Source organism: Protopterus annectens, chromosome 9.part0 (assembly GCF_019279795.1).
Source record: "Protopterus annectens isolate FY-2018-M chromosome 9.part0, PAN1.0, whole genome shotgun sequence".
NCBI classification, from domain to species: domain Eukaryota; kingdom Metazoa; phylum Chordata; order Ceratodontiformes; family Protopteridae; genus Protopterus; species Protopterus annectens.
This window is the reverse complement of record NC_056743.1, coordinates 207,773,662-207,795,104: the sequence shown is the minus strand read 5'-3', so window position 1 is coordinate 207,795,104 and position 21,443 is coordinate 207,773,662. Positions and strand designations below refer to the sequence as shown.

The following is a 21,443-nucleotide window of genomic DNA, read 5'->3' as shown; positions in this document are numbered from 1 at the left end:
GTCAAGTCACATTTCTGTGCCTTGCCCCCAAGCCTCCTTCAACATCATTTATTTGTTTAAATTATAGCAAACTATTTGCTACAGTTTATACCCTGCATGCACAGAATGCTACAGTGTTCATATTTTAGTTTTTTTAAAAAAATCTTTTTAAACGGTAGCAAACTGCTTGCTACAAATGTTGCAAATAATTGCTACAGTTTATTCCTTGCCTGCACAGAGCACTACAGTATTCAGGTTTTAGTTAAGAAAAAAATAACTTTTAAACTGCGGCAGTTACACATGGACTGATTCACTGCTCAGGTTTAACTGCAAATTCAATACCAGTTTTTAAAAGTTGGTATTGTATTAAAGAAAACTTGGCTCAGCTGTTCACACCCCTTCCATCACTTTGCCCCTGGGGTAGTTGCCCTTCCCAGCCCAAACACAAATAATAATCAGCTACCTACATGAAACTATTTACAGTGCTACGCATGCTTATAAACTGTATATTTAAACATACATCAGTTGATGCTTGGCAGAATGCTTGCTCTTCACCTTAGAAAGCATGCACTGTTTTTTTGACAGGGAATATTCTGTACCTGTCCAGATAATTAGGCAATAAAACATGATGCGTTGTACACATACCTCTCAACCTCTTAGTGCAAGAAATCTGGACAAAGCCTAACATTTGGGGGGAACAGAGGCTCAAAAATAGGGACATATTTTAAATATTGCTCTTATAAACTTAGAAAGTTGCTAAAATTACACATTTTGTGTTAGCATGCATTTTCTGAATGATATGAAGTCTGTAACTCAAATGCATTTCATTATTTAGTGACGTCGATCCTCAGTGATTTGCCAGAAAATCACAAATTTTATGAGGGACAGACCAAAAATGTGAGGCAAAAATCTGGACATTTTGTGAAAATCTGTACAGTTGAGCAGTATGGTTGTACATAATACATATACAGACATGACTGGGGGGCACACCTCTGAAGGTGAAGAGACTTTTAATCCTTTGGCTTGCAGTTTTACCTGTACCTCGTGCAGCCCCAAGTAAATTACTATACCTATAAGAGGGGCAGCTGTGCTTTATTTGAATTTTATGTTTAGTTCTTTATGTATGATAATTATTTTCATCGTATTTAATGTAATGTAGTTCCTCTGACCACCTGCATTTTAACATGAACATTTTAGGGCTGTAATTTAGGAGCCCCTCCATCAAACATATATGTGCCATTGTACAATTACATTTTAAATGTCATTCTGTAGTCATTGTCATAAATCAGATATTGGATTCTAATTTCACAGGTATAGTGGCATAATTCACGTGACAGTACTTTGAAAATGTGAGTTCTAAATGTTAAAGTATGCTATAGTTACAGGAATTTGTTGAAAATAGTTACAAAAGTACACTGCCCATTCTAATTAAGCAATTGTTTTGCAGAGCTATAAATGATTAATTCCATAGTTTTAGTATGATATTTTAAAGTAGTCATTTCGAGGGACCCTTTGGTCAAACTGTGCAGCACAAGCCCATTTATAATATTTACTTCACCGTCATTTTCATAAAACACAGTATGGATTCAAACTGCCAAAATCAGACTAAAATTGCAACTTTTGTCAGAGTTGTGGACATTTGTTGAAAATAATGCTGAAGAAAAGTGATTCATCCATTTTAATTAAATGATTGCTTTGTAGGATTATACATTTTTAACTGCGTGTAATTTTGGTATGAAGTTTTTCAGCAGTCATTTCAGGCACCATTCTGTTAGTCTGTTATGTGTTGTACAGCACAGTTTATAATTGTGGTTTCAAAATCATTTTTATAAATCAAATTTTGGATTCAGGTTTAACAAATGTAATATTAACAGCTTGAAAAATAGTGGTTCATAAATGATTTGTTAAAAAATTGAGCTGAAAATGTTACATTTTGGCAGAGTCATAGGCATTTGTTGAAAGTAATATGTTTGCCATTTTAACAAAGTGAGTCTATTGCAGGGTTACAACTCTTCAACTAAATGTAAATTTAGTATGAAATTTTCAGGGTATTCATGTTAAAGGCACTGCAGACAACCCTGTTGTGTGCTAGTGTGCAATTCCATGTGTATTTTTTGTTTTCGCATGCCACATTATTATCTAAGATGCACAAAGATGCATACCTCTCAACTGTACAGATTTTTGCCTCATATTTTAGTCCACTTTTCATATATTTGTGGTTTTCCGGCAAATCAGCAGATAATCATTAAAGACTGAAGTCAGAAAATAATGACAGCCATTTGAGTTTCAGACTTCATGCCCATTCAGAAAGTTCATTCAAAGGCAACACCTGTTACTCTGTCAACTTTTTAAGTTTGTAAGAACAATATTTATAGTGTTCCTATTTTTGGGCCTTTGTTCCCGTTTTATCTGCGGCTTTGTCCAGATTTCTTGCTCTAAGAGTTTGAGAGGTATGTAGAGATGCTGTTCAGGTGATAGATTAGCACTGATAATATCTAGGAAACTTGAGCTCAAAATTGTATCTTTTAGCAGAATTATGGGCATTTTTGAAAATAATTTTAGAAATCTGTTTTTGTACTTTTAACAAATGCAATCATCATGCTTTGCTGTTTCGGTAGTAGAGTGTTTTTATCTGGATACTACATTTTCAGATTTTTTTTTTCTTTCTTGGGTGTTAAAAGTATACTGAAGAGGACTGCAGAACCTTCTTCCATTGCTGGTCAAAGGTGAAAACAAAAATGGTATTAGTAAGTAATGTACAGTACATGCATTCTATTTGTAGGGCACTTGATTCAGTTTACTGCATAATAACTGAAGTAACCTAAAATAAATGTTTAAGGGTCTACAGAGATACTGATTGTGGCAATAAGGTAGTTATCAGATTTGTGTGGGATGTGGGTGATGATTAACAGCTGGTTATGATGTGAGATGATTTTGTTTATGGTGACTTTGATTACTGAAAGTTCAAAATTAGAGTCATAAGGAATCTGCCTTTACATGAGTGGGTCACTAAAAAGACTGACACTATACCATAGCTGTCTGTAGGTGTAAAAGCATGAAGCCTACTAACCCAACATATGATAGGTGTTTCAATTTCCTGAAAAACTGCTCATGTTATTATGTTCGTGTGTGTTTATGCTGTAGAAGGACCTTAAGCTGAAGCTTTTATTGTTAAGAGTCCATAGATCAGTGCCACCTCATTGTATTTCAGGTTGGAATTTGCTAGATGGCAATGCTGAGTAGGTGGATCCAGCCTTAAAATGTTACTATTGGGGAAGCAAATACTTTAGCTAGAATTTAAAAGCCCTGGTAAGAAGTTTGGTGGAAAGCAGACTGTCCATTAGCTATCTCATTCCAAGCAGATTCATACTGCATCCAAAAAGAATTATGCCAATTTTTAAGCTAATTATTGAAGCTGAGTATCTTACCATCATTCTTGGTGAGGGCAGATACTACTTAAAATGACTGCATTTCTGTATACTTACCAAGGTCAATCATATCTATCTGTGTTTTCCAGTCCGCCAGTAGTTGAAGTTGATGGACTGTGGCTCTCAGCAAGAATGTCCAGAAGAATTATTGTACAATATATAGTAAGCAGTACTGTATAAGAACATTACTAATTACTACAAGTGTAGCAGTATATCTGCAGTATCCATTACTTTAAATAACAGTAGTAGGACAGCAATAATTAAGGAACTACAGTATGATATATCTAAGGCTGCAAATTGATCATCAGTGCAGCTGTAAAAGAAACCCAATTATATGAACAGCACTTTAAAGATGGGTAAAATGACAGAACATCATACAGTGATGGGAGAAATATCAAACAGTTATTTAAACAGAGATGTAAATACATAAAACATTATCACAACAGTATAAATCTAGTGCAGCAAGTACAATGTAGGTCATCTGGAAGTGAATTTCAAATGCGCAACCACTGGCTACTATACAGTGTGAACTAAGGTGGTGCTGTGCATTTGCAAAATCACACAAATCAGCTCAAACACAGGCAGTTGCACAACACTGTAGAAACTGGGGTATATATCAGTTCACCAAAATGGCTGAAGTTCGAACGCTATATGTTCGAACTTCTAACCACAAAGTACAAAAACACTGAAGTCTTAGAACAGCAATTTGTTTCCTAGGGAAAAAAATTGCTGTTCCAAGAAACACACACACAACACAAGCACACCAAAACAGCAGCAATCCACACACAAACACTTCAAATCCTACCTCTAACCATACACTAAACTGTACATATACTATCTATCCAATTACCTTAACCCAAACCCTAAGGTCCATCACTATCGCACACTCACCTGACCCGCGCCCTAACCCTAACTCACCTAGCCCATCCTATCCCTAAAGTCTGTCACTATCGCACACCCACCTCACCCGCGCTTTAACCCTAACGTCCACACAATCACACAGTTACCTGAATCCGACCCGTAAATTCCCACCACAGTCCTGATAATTGCGAAGCCACAGAAATGGTCCACCGAATTCTTTCCTTGGGAAAGAATTCAGTGTTCCGCAGCTTCGCAATAATCAGTGTTCGACCTTCACAGTTTGAACATCTGGTGTTCGATCATCAGCCATTTCGACGAACTTGATATAGACCCTAGAAACTGTAGCAATGCAAAGCAATCAACAGACAAAGGGACACTCAATTCTGGCTCACTTCCAGCAAAGAATACCTCAGAATATTATACATTTCCCCCTCTATCTCAAGAGAAAAAAACACTAAACAGTTTAAAAACAACTTTAAAAATACTGGCAGGCAAACCAAGACTCAGTATTGGCGATAAGTTAGGTGACTCTCTTGTATGGGGAAATAAAATATCTGTTGTTACTGTAGTGAATCAGTCTCTGAGGTGGGCAGTTTCACACAACTGTATTCAACTAAGCACAAAGTTGCAAATGCAGTAGAAATTATATCAAAGCAAGGACAACTAACAGACTATAGAATCTCGGTGCTAGCTCATTTCTACCCAATAATGGCACAGATTCCCCTTCTCTCACAAAAGAAAATCCCTAACACTCCTAAACTTTCAAAGCACTGGCAGACAACACAAGTCTCACTATTAGCTATATGGAAGGCCCTTCTTTGCCCACTGCTTGTTGTGACACTTTTTTCATATGCCAGGCTAAAGTCATATACCTTGATGAAGCCTGTGAGTCCTATGCACACCCATGCTTGTTATGTGCTATCCTATTTATAAGGTCAAAGAATTGACTACACTTGTTAGATCTTATCTTCTGACTGTGACTCAGTGCTGCCTTTGGTCGTATTCCCAGTAGTGACCATATTCATGTTTAGTAACAGTTCGCATGCAATCCAAATGTAGTAGTTAACAGGTACTTACCATAGCATGTATTTTGTGTAGTTCCCATTTCATGGTGCTGGAGGTGTTTTGTCGAACATCTTCATAAAGGAAATCATAAATGTCTTTTACTACATTTTCAACCTATATCATCAGAAAATAAAGAGCCATTCTTAAAAGTATGCATAAAACAAATATGCAATACCACTGCAAGTATAACTTTGTCAGTAAAAATAATGATTCAAACCATGCATGAAAACATGGCATTGACACCATGGATGTTGTAACAAGAACTTGGGTGCAATGTATTTATTTTCTTAGGAATGCCATTGTGATAAGGCAGGAGAAGTTGAAAGATATATATTAATCATAGCATCTGTTCTAATCACCATTTTTGACTTGTACTGTACCCATGTCAACAGTTTAGAGTAACCTGCTTAAATCTTTAGTTTAACAGGCACAGCTCCAGGGGAAATATTTCTCTCTCATAATAAACCAATGGGATAAGTACTTGCAAAATGTACTTAACAGTTTAGATAGTAGCGTAAGTTAACATTCCAATAAAATAGTTAATTCCAATACTTAGATGCTGTACGTCTTCCTATTAAAATTATTCTGTAAAAATTGATTTTTTTTAATAAAATATGAAAAAATGTAAGCTTAATTTAAGCTTGTAACTATTTGTATGCCTTTTTCTATGCAATTAGAATACCCTGCTGGCTTGCATATAAAAATGAAAAGAAGTACTGAAGTTATAATGTAAATAAGTGCATAACACACCTCTATCACACTGTCCATTCATATTTACTCCTCCCCTGTATTATTAACCTTCAGCCATCCTTCCCATCATTTTTAGAATTTCCCCACTCTCTTCCCTTTTACCCCCTAATCTCTTGCATCCTTCTACCACCTTTTCTCTTGGTGTTTCTATTATCTTCCATTTTTTTGTTTGTTTCTGCTTTCTTCTCCATTGTCATTAACAGCCCTATCATTTCATTTTTCTTCTCTGGTTATCCTTTGCTTTATAACGTTCAGTGTTAACACCCCCTCCTAATCCTCTCTCTTTCAGAGGATGCCCCAATTCCCTTGGCATTGATCCAGGAATTTGTGTTTCCAGAATGCATGAATCCAAGTTCTTGCCTCATTTTCACACCTACAGCAAGTTTTTTTATAATCCAGGAAACATTTTAACTAATCTCATGGGTTAAAGAGATGCTCAAACGCTTCCACATGAATATTCTAAATGTATGGGCTTCTATTATATAAGTTGGCATTCTTATTAGTTGCGCTCACTCTGTTTCTGAAAATACGTTATAGTTCCTGTTTTCTCTTCCATTTATGTTCTTTCTCTTCTCCTCTTCCTTCCAACCCTAAAGAAACCTCCTTGTCTTTTTTTCTTCATTTCTCCTACTTTTGAATCAGTTCTGGGCCTTGACATGCCTCATCCCAGTTTCCTTTTATTTGTTACCATTTATTTTTTAATCCCACATATTTCATATTTCATGCTTTTTTCCAGTTGGAATTCTTTTTATAATTCCACCAAAAGTTTTAATCTACCTACTACCTGCAACTGGTTCCAGTACCTAGGTTGATCCTGCACCCCCTGCATCCACATTATAGATTTCTTTTATATCTCTTCTTCTTGTGTACTCCCCTATAAGTAACATTTGTGACTTCTGTCTACCTCCTCCACACACTCTTCCCATATCTTTCTAAATTTCCCTTGTGCTCTTTTTTTGTCTAATGCATATCAATCTGCTCTTAAATTTTTCCTAGCATTACTTTTGTCAAGTCCTTCCTTTTCTTATCCTTCATCACATTTTACTCTGCCATATAAGTCTATAATCACCATTCATAATACGAGAATGTTAATTGTCAGACATGCTTGTAAACATTCCTTAAGGTCACCAAAGAAGATAAAATAAAAACTAGTTCCACCAAAAAGCACAAAATGAATGAAGCCAAGGACCACACAGTCAATAATTTATTTAGCGCTTTTGTCCGTTGCTATACAGGACTTCATCAGAATACAAATAGCAATTAGACAGCCACATTAAATATCCTCCCTGATAACCTGATTGGATAATCAATTGTCCTGCCATTTCCTGTCCCATCAACATATTTAATCATTCCAAGAGTCCACAACCATGGTAACAATTCCACACCATAAAAAAAAATATATATAAAAATTATATGAAACATTAATATTAGAAATTAACCGTATCTAAAACTACAAAGACAATTTTACTAGTCTCACTTCCAAATATATTGAAGAGAGCACAAAACTTTTGAGAAACACATTTTATACTTTTCCTTAAAGGTCAGGTGTTCCTTTTTCTTTCAGTTCCATTATTCTGTCCCATGCTACCATCAATTTCCTTCTTTCCCATACAAATTCCCTGCTTATCCATTCACTTTATTTAGTATTTTAACTTCTGGTGTTTCCCAAAATGCCTGCTATGGATACATGAGCATATCTGTATGTGGGCTCATTGACCTAAATCCAGGCTTGCTATCTTTTGTTTTTATTTACTCCTTACTGCTTAACCCTGCAGTATATTTCTTCATATGTTTAACAACTCATCTACTATACTTATGTTTGATTCCTAAGTATTTTATTGTGTGCTCCTCTACTCCCCATTCCTCTGTCTCTTTATCCCCCCTTCTTTTTTTACTACCATGCTTTTAGTTTTTTTAGTTATCGATTTTATAATCGGATAGTCTCAAAAATTCCTTTTGCAGATTCCATAACCTCTTCATATCATCTCTATGTCTAATTAGAGTTAGGAGTACATCATCTGCATATAATGATACCCCCCCACACACACACACAGAAACACACATTGGTACCCCTTTAAGTATTTCTCATTATTTTCTCCAGTGGTTCAATGTATACGATGAAAGGAGTGGGGAGCGCAGGCCTGCCGTGCTACTCTCTGTATTTCTGTTGTATCTGATAGTCTTGCCCTTATTTTTCTCTCAACTAAGCTCCCTCGTATACCCTTTTCTATCATCTCCAGCCATCTCTCCTGGAAATGACTACATCTAGTTACCTCTAGTAGATATTTCCATCCCACCCAATCAAAAGCTTTTTCAATGTCAAAGAATATGTCTTTATCTGTAATCTGGCATTGTTAACAATGTCCTTATCTGTTGTTGTTGTAGCTTCCACAAAACCTGTCAGGTTGCTACATATTAGTAGAAGTAGACGTTTCCCAGCATCACAGCACTGACCATCATAAATTGTAACTGTGGTTTAACACTGTTATTGCTCTATACGATGCTGGCTGTCTTGGGTCTTTCTATGTGTATCACTGAGATTACTGCCTCCTTCCATGTAATGGGAACATTCTCCCCCATCTTGAATTTTATTAAATAAACCTAGCCATATCTTCATTATCTTCTCTTTCTTATTACCCAAAAATCTATTGGGATTCCATCACTTTCTGGCAATTTTCCTTCTGCTGTTTTCTGTTATGCATTTAATATTTCTTCCCTGTTAATCCCATTTATAAGCATTATAAATTCATAGGCAAGTACTAGGCTAGCTGCTCTTGAGGCCATTTTAAGCCTAGCCAATTTCCCTTCTAAAGGTAAGGATCAAACTATGCATCTTGTTTGTGAGTTAAACACCTTAACTGTTATACCAACCCTCTTCTAATGTCCTCAGTTATGGGCATTGCCACTCATTTCCCCTTCGGTTGTGCTTCCTTTCCCTTTTTCAGTTTATATAGTTCCTGATAATGCTTTATGAATCCACGTAATATTTATTTTAGTTTTATTATTTTTCTTACTCATATCACTTTCCACCTGTTGCTGTTTTAATTTTGCTGCCACAACCTTTGTTGTTTTATAGCTTGTTTTAAAATATAATCTCTCCATTTTTATTCTTTTGTTCCAAATTTTTTCATCTTTCCCCCTTTTACATTATCCTCTTCATCCCCCCCCTCTCTCCTTCCCTCCTTTACTCCTGCAGCTGTACCAATTCTTTTTTCAGACTGTTTTTATTTTGCCTGCTTACCCTTTCAGTCTCCATTTGTTGACATAGTTTCAGTTTTAAATGCACTCTTTATGTTGCCTCACTCTTCTGCTTTCTTATATTTTTAACTGTTTCTTCTTATCCTCCTGCCTATCCATTAGCAATATTGGTATTCTCCAATGTCCGTCTAGATTTCACCCCCCCCATATTCTTCGCCCTGCTATTGTGTGGTCAGATAATGTAATCAGACCTATTTCTGTTTCCCTCACCCAGTTAATATGTTCTTTTTTAACGTTTTAATCAATTCTTGATCATGTTTTATGTCTAACAGAATAATATGTGTATCTCTCTCCTATCTGCGTTCCCATATCATTTTTTTTCATATCCATCCATCCAAATGATCTTACAAAATTCCTCATTCTTCATTGGTCAGTTTTCTTGCCCTTGGACCTTCTCCTACTTCATCCTTCTTTACTGTTATGCTCAAGTCTCCCAGCATTATTCACAGGATCATAGGAAGTTACTAGGCTACTGGCCCTGAGGCCCTTATAAGCCTATCCAAGAGTTTAGCCCATGTTTAGACAAGTCAGCACCCGATGCCCCTGCCCAGGAGGGACATAGGTGGAATCCCAGGGGTGTATTTTCTGTTTCCTATCCAGTTATCCAGGATGCGCTTAAAAAGGGGTAATGAGGTACTCTGCCTAATGTGGAGAGGGAGTCTATTTCACAGATGGGTGTGTCTCTGGGACACAAACAAGTCCTACTGATGTCACAGACCAGGTTGAGGTCATGTGTGCAGGTTACCTGAGTGGAGCTTGACTTGCAGATATGCAGCAATCCCATCAAGGCGGGGTCTGAGATCGCCTTGTATGGCACACAGAGGTCACCTCTTAGGAGTCTGTATGAAACTGAGTAGAGGGATAGGGCTTTTAGTCTGTCTGTGTATGGTAGATCTTTGAGGCTCTGGATTCTCCTGGTGAGGAACCTCTGTGGTCTCTCCAGCTGCTGCATGTGCTTTGCGAGGTACATGCCAAAAAAGGCATTGTACTCAATAATGGGCCTTATAAGGGAAGAATACAGGGATTCTATGATCACCTTGTCCCTGGATGAGTACCCTTACTTATGAAGTGTGCCATGTATAAAGCTTTCTGTGTACAATGGAAGCAACATGGTGGTCAAAAGTAAGGTTGCTATCAACCTGGGTGCCCAAATCCCTCACAACTGATTGTGTGCTTAGGACATAGTTATTAATGTGATATTTTGTGGGGAAGTCACTCTCCCCAAAGGGGATGATGATGCATTTTTGATATTCAGCTTGAGGCCATGCTTCTGGCACTGGTCATTTGTTTGGGTGAGACCTTTCTGGAGGATGTCCATATCACTAGGGCAATTGATGACAGTGCCCAGCTTGCAATCATCTGCAAACCTGGTCAGCCATAGCCCACTGGTTTTGGCCTGCACCTCAGAAAAGTATCTCTCAAATACCAGAGGCCCCAAGACCAAACCCTGAGGTACGCAGCTTGTTATGGGTCTACTGCTTGACGTGGCTTCCCCTATTTTGACTAGGTGGGTTCTAGCAGTGAGCCAGTTTGCTACCTATCTAGTAACAAACTCTCTCAACTAGGCATCAATCTGTATATCTATTATGCCCAAGTGAGGAATAGTGTAAAAGGCTTTGGTCAGGTCAAGGTAGGCAGTGTGCACCATCTTCACCTCATCCATCGCTTTGGTCACTGTCTCAAAGAAGTCAGCCATATTTAACAGACATTGCCTCCTCTTGATGAAGCCAAACTGTGTGGGATCAAGTGTTTGGAGGTTGCCAATGTCCTTATTAATGAGGTCCATTCCATGGTCTTGCAGATCAGGCTAGTTTGGCTGATGGGTCTATAATTTCCCAGACTGGAGGATGCTCCCCCTTTGTGAAAAGGGATGACAGTGGCTGTCCTCCACTCAGCTGGGACAAAGCCGGTACTCAGGCTTTAGTTCAATAGGGCACCTAATGGTGCTGCAAGTTCCTGCCTGAGTTCATGTAGGATGCAGCCTGGCATGTTATCAGGTCCCATGGAGGCTGTATTTTTTGCCTTTGAGAGAGCAGTGATGACCTGTTCCCTAGATATAAGAGGAAGGGGGAAGGTACTGGGGATGTTCTGATTTACTGATGGGGGAAAGAGGGGTGAAGTTTTCACTAAATTTGTCAGCAGCACATTTGCTATATCTACAGCATTTGTATATGTGCTGTCCTTGGCCACCAGTTCTGAGCAGATCTGGGTGGTTCCTTTGAGATTGCAGACATATGTAAAGAAGGTCTTATGATTGTCTCTAGTAGATGTGGCCAATTTAGACTCTAAGTTTGCTTTGGAGGATTTCACTGGTGTTCTTATTTGCTTGTTCAGGCTAAGGAGAGATTTTTTCCAGTTGGGCACCTGCTTTTCCTTTTGTTATAGAGTTTATTTATTGTAGGTGTCCACCAGACAGGTTTACTTTTCCTTGTGCAGGATGATTTAGTCCTGTCTGGTATTCTTGATTCCATGCATCTATATAAATACTTGTATGGTGCTTTGGTGTACTTTTGTATACTGGTGCCAGTTCCTACAGAAGGGGAGGGGACTGTGAAGCTGTTTATACCATCCCTCAGGATGCTATAATCAGCTTTGGAGAAATTGTTTTGTTTGATCATAGCTAGAGAGGGGTTGGGAGAGATGGTGAATTTGAATGTGACCGCTATAACTTTGGATCTTACCAGGGAGGATGATACTGTAGGGATGCTGCAGTGGCTATTCATGTTGGTTAATACCAAGTCCAAAACATTATCACCTTTTGTGGGGGTATCGACTAGCTGTTCAAAGGTGTTTGCATTGACAAAATTGAGGAATCTCTGGGCATTTGTGTTCTGGCAATCTATGTTTGGGTAGTTAACGTCACTCAGGATCAGGGTAAAGGTTTGAATCTTGATAGATTCAAAGAGGTCCAGAGAGGTGGATTGGGCATCTTGAGTCAGAATTGGGGGCTGGTAGCTAGCTATGATTGGAATAGGGGCCTTCTCAATGGTTAACTGCACCTGGAGTGTCTCCTGTCTGTCATACTGTTTGACCAGCCTGAAGGTGTGTATGTTTTTAATATATATTGAAACTCCACCTCCTTTGACTTTACTGCCCACAGTTTGGGGTCTGAATGTATACTAGGATGAGTAACCAGGTAAGGTTTAGAGTCTCTCTGCAGCTTTGAACCAAGTTTCTGTGACTGTACAGATGTCAGCATATTCCAGGGTTAGGAATGCTTGCAATGAGTGCAGTTTCATATCTAGGTTCCTAGTGTTTAGCAGCATGACCTTTAATTTGCATTTTGTTGAAAGTTTTATGTTGGTAGTTTCAACCTCATCACTTTTCCTAAAAGAAGGCACCATGGGGTGGCAAGAGCCTTTGCCAGAAGCCTGAAGCCCAAGTGAGACAGATGTAGACCATCTCTGGCAAAGCATCATGGTCTGTTGATCATATCTTCTCAGGATGTTAGGTACTGGATCCTCCTGTAATGATACCAGAAACTAAGCAAATTGTTAAATTAAATCATTTTCTGTTTGTATTGAGGCATTATTCTGGATGACAGCAGAATGCTGCTTAAGGCTAGGGACATACCAGCCTGGGAGACACATTCAGTGAGCTCAATCATGTCTCTCTTCATATAGTCCAGGGAAGTACGTCTCAAGTCATTCACGCCAGCATGGACTATGACAGAGTCATAACAGTACCTGTTGTTGAGAGACTTGAGTATGTATGTGGTATGCCGTATTCCAGTACCTGACAGACAACTAACTATGACTTTCTCCTAATCCAGCCTGGTGAGAGGCACATCTGTGTGTCTCACAATGAAGTCTCCTATGACTAATATGATTGGTTTATAGTTAAGCCTTACTGGCTGTGAGACACAGGTGTGTGGACTATGGGTGGTATGTGGTGTGGAGGGCTGTGGAGATTGTGTGTGTTTCTGCCTCAAAGGTCTCCTTTGTATGGGTATGTTTTTGTTAAGGACCTCCCGATATGTAGGTGTGTGTTGTGTAGGTGTGGGTGGTGTTTGAGATGTAGCAATTGTATTGGCAACCTTCTCAGTGCCATATATACTGGCTTGTGAAGTGAGAGAGCATAGAATCTAGGTTCCTAATGTAATTGCCATTCTCTCAAACTGTGTTCCTAGGTGGTAGTAGTAGATGGTTGTCCATGTACATGAGGCAGTTGCTACACTCTGTCAGGATGCCCATATCAACCAGACTGGCAGGGAAAAATGTAGGAAATTGTCCATCCTATTGTCAGAATCTGAGGGAGAGAGGCCAGGGAAAGCTAAGGGGTAGGCCTAAAGCCCAAGTGCTTAAACCCAAACTAAGAGGCTTAGAATAACACAATTTAAACAGACTATAAACAAGCAGTAATAAATGCAACAGAACTGATGCAATTAAACACTTTAGATAACAAGCAGCATGTAGCAGGAAAAGCAAGATGAAATAATAGAGTAGGAGGAAACACAAATACAGTAAAAGCAGCTGAATAAAGTGTTTATTATTTTACCTGGATAGACTCCGGAACCACCAATGAGCGACTCAATCCAAATAAACACCACAGTTGTCAGATCAATAGTTTAATCCACATAACGCCAGCACAAGTACTCCAAAGAAACTTTACATACGAAAGAAAGATAAAACATTAACAGACGATAGCACCCTGGAACACGTACAAACAGTAACAGCAGTTAAGCGCTTTCAACCATAAAACAGCTGGTCTTCCTCAGAACTGCTTAAGGAAGTGTTCAGGCTGTTTAAATCAACTTTTAGGCGCCAAAAAAATTTTTTAACATATCCCTTCTTAAGGATATATTACACAAATGTATTAATCATTAACTACTAATGAACTAATCGCTGATATTCCCACTTGTTTTGCTCACTCTAATATAAAGATTGGTGAAAAAATCACTCCAAATTAATATAAATATAAAGTTTGAAAAGTGTGTGAATATAAAAATATACTTTAAAATATACTACTATATATTAGACATTCGAATACTGTCAATAAACTGAATTAATGTATTAATAAAAACAAGTTCGATACATATTAAATACTGTGAATAATTACATAAAACATAAAAATGAAAAATAGACATAAACAATATAGCTTGTTCCTAATATACATGTTCAATAACAGTATTCAGAAAATTCCAAAAGGAATGTATATATATATATATATATATATGTAAACAGTGTCTAGTCAATAATACAATACACTATAGAAAATGTGAAGTCATATGTAATCAATTATATATAAGACTGATAAATAAAAAATGATATTTGATAGTGAAATATTTATGTAATATGTATGAACTATTGTGTAATAAAAAAAGGTATATAACCCTAAACAAGATGTACTGAATGTCATAAATTCACTAAAATATACAAGGATATATATATAATTGTTAAGTAATATGTACAATTATTAAGTACCGTATAAATTGATGTACTTGTATTGTGAGACTTATAGAATTCTTACTAGTCAATAATAAAGTGATGTATATATTGTTAAGAACTCTATAGATGTCACTATATTAATAAACTTTTAATAGATATGTTGTCATTTAACCACGGTGGGCAAGTTGCATCAGTATACAACTGCCACCAAGCCTCTCTAAAGGCTATTAATCCTTTGGCATCTCCACCCATGGGGTTACTAGGGATTTCCTCCAATATTGTAAATTTAAAAGTATGTTTAACACCCAATGAATGAACGTGTCTATACAAAGCATTAGTAACATCCTTCTTCCTAATGCAATATAGATGGTCACCTAGTCATGCTCAATTGGGAGGATGAAGTTTTGTTTAAACATCCGTCTTTCTCCAATGTCATCTATTATTCCAGATTTTTAGATGATTTGTACATATTATGGCAAGGAAGTAAGGAAGATCTGCAAGACTTTATAAAATGTATTTATAATAGCAGTGATTACCTTAAGTTTACGCATGCAATAGATCCTAGAGGTTTACCATACTTGGACACCTTGGTAACACATGATGAGGGGAAAGTGACATCTAAAATTTATAGGAAGGCTACCTTCTCCAACAATTACTTGGACTATACCAGCTGTCACCCTTCTAAGGTCAAATACAATGTTTTTAAAGGACAATGTATAAGGGCCGCAAGAATGGTTTCCGAGTACATAGATTTGAAAAATGAATTAGCATTAATTCAAAGTTTTTTTCTTGAACGGGGTTACCCAAGAAGTATGATGACAGAGACTGTGACATACATATTAGAACACTGGGGCACCAGGTATAAACCACTATTGGGGTCTGGTGATATACAAATTCACCCTAATTTGAACAATAAAGGTGTTGGACCGAGTTACCTAAGGGCATGTATTTTACCTTACAATATGGCCACTGACAAAATTCAACAAATTATTCTAAAATTTTGGTATGTGATAAGTAGTGACCAAAATTTGGTCAGTATATTAGGTCATAAGCCAAATTTTGTATATAGGATGGGCAAAAATATGAAAAAATTATTAGAACACCACTCAGGAGTAAGCAAGTCACGCAGTTCTCATTTAGGATGCAGAAAGTGTGGGTCTTGCAATTATTGCAAATATATGCATTGTGGTAGTAAAATTGTATTAAAGAATGGACATAGGAGTATTATTATTTGTAAAAATGGAAATTGTAACACTAAAAATGTTATTTATTTAGCTATATGTGAACTCTGTGACGCATACTATGTGGGGAGGACTGAACGTAATCTGAAAAAGCGTATATATGACCATCTATATTGCATTAGGAAGAAGGATGTTACTAATGCTTTGTATAGACACGTTCATTCATTGGGTGTTAAACATACTTTTAAATTTACAATATTGGAGGAAATCCCTAGTAACCCCATGGGTGGAGATGCCAAAGGATTAATAGCCTTTAGAGAGGCTTGGTGGCAGTTGTATACTGATGCAACTTGCCCACCGGGGTTAAATGACAACATATCTATTAAAAGTTTATTAATATAGTATGTAACTAATAAATAATCTTTAGTCTCGCTGCAGGTTGACACTGGGGTAAGAGAAAATAGATAATAATCAAATAAAAGTACAGCAAACCCCAGAGTTAGCAGGTACAAATCCTCGTATGATAAAATCCAGTAAAACGGACGTCAAGCAGCCAGGCAACTGATACCAGTATACTATTTATTGTAATAAAACAAAAAGATAAGCGCTTTCGCTACACAGCTTCTTCAGATCTATGACAATTGTACTCTGGGAAAACAGCCATTTATACTAAATTGACAAATAACAATCACACAATTAATTAGCACAGAGAATGCATTTAAAGAGATATGCAAATAAATACATCATTACACTCAAATTCATACAAGTAATCTATGTAAAAACATTTAAAATGCGCTATGAAAAATGAATAAAGCACTAAAGCTTTAAAAACAGAATTATTGTTAAAAACACATACAATAAAAAATGTATATATATATATATATTCGTATAGGTCCAAGTATTGAAATGTCTATGATATTATCTAATGAACATGAATACAATATTTCAGTGATCATAGACTTCTTGAGATACAAAATTATATATGTACTAATATGAGTATAAAAAATGCCATATATCATTTATGTTCAGGATCAATGGATAAATATATTGTGTACTTATGACAGTTGTGGGAAAAAAATCTCAAAAAACATAATGTGACCACTACTCAAATTGTCAACTGTACAACATTATATATGTGAGTAGTAGACAAGTGTAGATATAAAGAATGCTAAGTTAACTAAAATATGGGTAGTATTAACTAGAGGCCACGAGAGAAGGGGCTTATAGAATAAATAACTAATACCTCATTACCTCAAATAATGTTAAATATTATCTTATATTCCTTCTTTGTCTCAACCTCGGTCTTAGAGACGCTCTTTCATTGAGACCCGAGCCTTTATCTGCTTTTAGTAGTAGTATCCATTCAGTTTCTTTACCTTCAGTATATGTTACGACATCACCACCTCGAGGGTTCTGACGTATCACCTCAAGAACTTTAAAGGTGAAAGTGTGTGAAGTGTTTGTCATCATAACATGCTTAGCTAAAGCATTGTGTGTGGAGCCCTTCTTTATATGATAGATATGTTCTCTCATTCGGTCCCTAAATGGGCGATTAGTTTTCCCTATGTAAAATGAGGAACATATCTGGCAAGTGGCTAGATAGACAACATGTGGTGTCATGCAATCTGCTTCAGCAGAGGTAGGAAAATACTTTCTCAGATCTGGATGGAAAAAGTGGGGTGTGCTATCTATGTAACAGCAGAAATTGCATCGTCCACACGGTTTAGTGCTGCCACTGCTCTTGTCCGATCTAATGTTGGTGGTGTAACATAATTTTCTTTTCAGATTCTTTTTGTTTCTATACAGAAACTTAGGATAATTACTCACTATAGTTTTGAGATCATTGTCTACTAATAAGATGTCCCAATGTTTATTCATTATTTCTCTCAATTCTAAATGGTCTGACGTATACTGTGTATTGAATTTAACAGTATGTGGACTCACCCTATCTAAATTCTGGTCCATCAGATGTTCTTGTGGTCCAAAATAAGGTGATCCTTTAGTAAGTCTTAATACAGAAGCATCCTTCAACTGCTCAGTAATTTCATGCTTACGATAGCCTCGCTCTACTAATCTATCATTCAGATTGGATAATTCTGTTTCATAACATTGATCAATTGGATTGAGCCTGGACGCTCTAATGGCTTGTCCCCTCATAATGTTCCTAAAGACATGTGGAGGATGCATACTGGATCTATACAGTAAATTATTACTATAGCAACTTTTCCGAAAGACCCCTGTGTTAATAATATTGTTGTCAAGCCTTTCAATATACATGTCTAGGAACTCTATTCTGTATTGTGAGCTATTCATTGTAAATTTGAGACATGTGGTCAAGCCATTCATGGTGGTGAAGAACAAATCAAGTTGTTCCTTTGTACCTTTCCATAAAACAAATAAATCATCGACAAAACGTCGATAGAAGATGACATGTTGTTGGAACAAATCATCCTTAAAAGGAACTGTTCTTCCCATTGGGCTAAGAACATATTGGCGTAGCTATTGGCACATGGTGTGCCCATAGCTACGCCATCTTCTCTATATATATCATCATTAAACATGAACAGATTATTCTCTAATATCAGCTCAAAACAAGTGATTAGGTCTATTTTTACTGCTGGGTAGTCACTATATCTATGCATATATTCAGTGACATACATAACTCCCAAGTCATTGGGAATTATGGTGAATAAAGATTGGATATCAAAAGTTACAAAGATATAGTCCATGCTGATTGTCATATCTTTGACACAGGTGTACAGGTCAAGCAAAAATTGCCTTGAATCTTTTAAAACTGTCTTGTTATTATTTAATACATGCCTTAGATGTTTTTCTACATAGACTGATAAATGTTCGGTTACCCAGCCACGACCTGAGACTATGGGTCTCAGAGGAGGGTTTGTCAGGTCTTTATGTATTTTTGGGAGGCCATGTATAATAGGTATGATAGGATGAGAGACAGTAAGATATTCATAAGTGTCTTTATCAATCAAATGTCCCATGTAAATATCTGTAATGGTATTGTGTACATGTCTGATGATGTAATCTACATCCTGTTTCACAATTTTAGCATAAAAGTCATCACACAGCATTAAAGTCATACGTGCATCATAATCAGTCGTATCCATGACTACTATCTTCCCTCCCTTATCAGCAGGTCTGATAGCTATATTAGGATCACTATGTAATTTCCTCAAACTGAGTCTTTCACCATATGTAAGGTTGTCCTTATTGTAATACTGCTTTTTGGGGGTTTGGTTCTCGTAGTAGTCATGAAGCTCATCCTCAGTGAGTTTCATATATGCTTCTATTAATGGATGGTTAGTGGGTGTAAACTCACTCAGATTCTTGAACTTAAACTCAGTGTGTACCTGATTACTGTCTTTAAACATAAATTTCAACATCATGTTCCTGCAAAATAGTCTAACATCCATGATTGTATCTATCATATTGCTCCTGCTTCTAGGAATAAAATTCAGCCCTCTATTCAATAAGCTCAATTCATCCTCTGTCAAGCTGAAATGTGACATATTATGTACTAATGTTTGTCCACCCACATTTTCCTCAATGTCTTCTGTGGAGTGTACTCTTCTGAGAGCTTTCTTTTTGCCTGCCTCTGCTCACTGGCGGGAGCGAAACTTGTTGTTCTCGCTCTGACTGGTAGAGGAAAAACCAGTTGGGCGGCAAATTAGGATTGGGGTAGAATGTAAAGCAGTTTGCTTAGGTCTAACTACGGTTCATTGGGATGTATATCTATAGATTCTTTTGGTGCTTGTTTAGTGTGTCCATTACTATCCTTACCTCTGGGTATAGGTTAGTATTACTATCTACAGTAGAATGCACTAAATGTATCACATCTGTGGAGTCATTACAATGCTCACTGTTTAAAACATTGTTAATTACAGCATTATTATCTGAAATGTCAACTTGTATAGTTTGGAATGATTCAAGACTGTTAGCCCTGTCATTCCCAGCATTTGTCACAATACGGTCCATAGAGGCTCTAGGACTCACACCTCCAATGTTGTTGCCAGCAATCCTGCTGGTTGGTTTATCTTGTACTGCCTCTCTTACTACATTGTCCAAGTTAGCACTCCCTGGCCCTGCTGTAGCTTTCGAATTGAGCCTGGGCCACATAAAGACGTGACCATTTTTAAAGTCATTAGTGTCCCTAATGACCTTATGCCGTTTTTGCTGGTATAGTTTCCTTTCAAAAACGGAAATACTGTCCAACATATTGTCAAATAAAGGACATACAATGTCAGAAGGAAAGTCATTGAACAAATGGCGCTGCTTGTTCTTTATCTCCTCGGTCAAGGCGGCCTCTTCCGGTTTAAAAAAGTTAATTAACAACATCAAATATTTCTGACTCACCTCCATATTCAGACGTTGCCACTGTGCCAGAAGTTCTGGATAGTCCCTGCCTTGGCTAGGCATTGTAAACACACGCAAACCCCTCGGTATTATGTTGCGATCTAAACATAGCTGGAAATGTGCCCTTTGCACTTGTAATCTTTTGAGCTTAATAAAGCTCTTCTCTAGGTCTTCAAGCGTCGTATAAAGTTTATTAGAATCAAAGTTCTGTCCTAGTACATCTCTACCTGCTAACTCTGGGGTTTGCTGTACTTTTATTTGATTATTATCTATTTTCTCTTACCCCAGTGTCAACATGCAGCGAGACTAAAGATTATTTATTAGTTACATACTTTTTTATATAGTCTAAGCGTGCAGGAGCAGGGCTTTGATATATATTTTTGGACTTTGTACTTCATTCACGTGTTTTCTACATACCAAATGGCTGACATTGAGCTCGACTACATTCCCAGAGATGAACATCATGGGAGCGTAACACTGCGAGATGACGTCATCGTAAAGAGGTTTCAAGACTACCTAAAAGGAAACGCCCACTCATCCTGGTTCCTCGATGTTGAATCAGTGCGTAGAGATGTACTAGGACAGAACTTTGATTCTAATAAACTTTATACGATGCTTGAAGACATAGAGAAGAGCTTTATTAAGCTCAAAAGATTACAAGTGCAAAGGGCACATTTCCAGCTATGTTTAGATCGCAACATAATACCGAGGGGTTTGCGTGTGTTTACAATGCCTAGCCAAGGCAGGGACTATCCAGAACTTCTGGCACAGTGGCAACGTCTGAATATGGAGGTGAGTCAGAAATATTTGATGTTGTTAATTAACTTTTTTAAACCGGAAGAGGCCGCCTTGACCGAGGAGATAAAGAACAAGCAGCGCCATTTGTTCAATGACTTTCCTTCTGACATTGTATGTCCTTTATTTGACAATATGTTGGACAGTATTTCCGTTTTTGAAAGGAAACTATACCAGCAAAAACGGCATAAGGTCATTAGGGACACTAATGACTTTAAAAATGGTCACGTCTTTATGTGGCCCAGGCTCAATTCGAAAGCTACAGCAGGGCCAGGGAGTGCTAACTTGGACAATGTAGTAAGAGAGACAGTACAAGATAAACCAACCAGCAGGATTGCTGGCAACAACATTGGAGGTGTGAGTCC

The 21,443-nt window shown here is 37.3% G+C and overlaps 1 protein-coding gene across 1 annotated transcript in view; it reads right to left on the bottom strand.

Annotated features, from left to right (window-relative positions):
• Nucleotides 1–21,443, bottom strand: part of TSPAN32 (tetraspanin 32) — a 1,820,558-nt gene that overhangs the window by 539,828 nt on the left and 1,259,287 nt on the right. Inside the window, exon 5 of the mRNA XM_044082752.1 lies at nt 5,346–5,447. Coding sequence (XP_043938687.1) covers nt 5,346–5,447 — 102 coding nt within the window. The remainder of the gene's footprint in view (nt 1–5,345; nt 5,448–21,443) is intronic.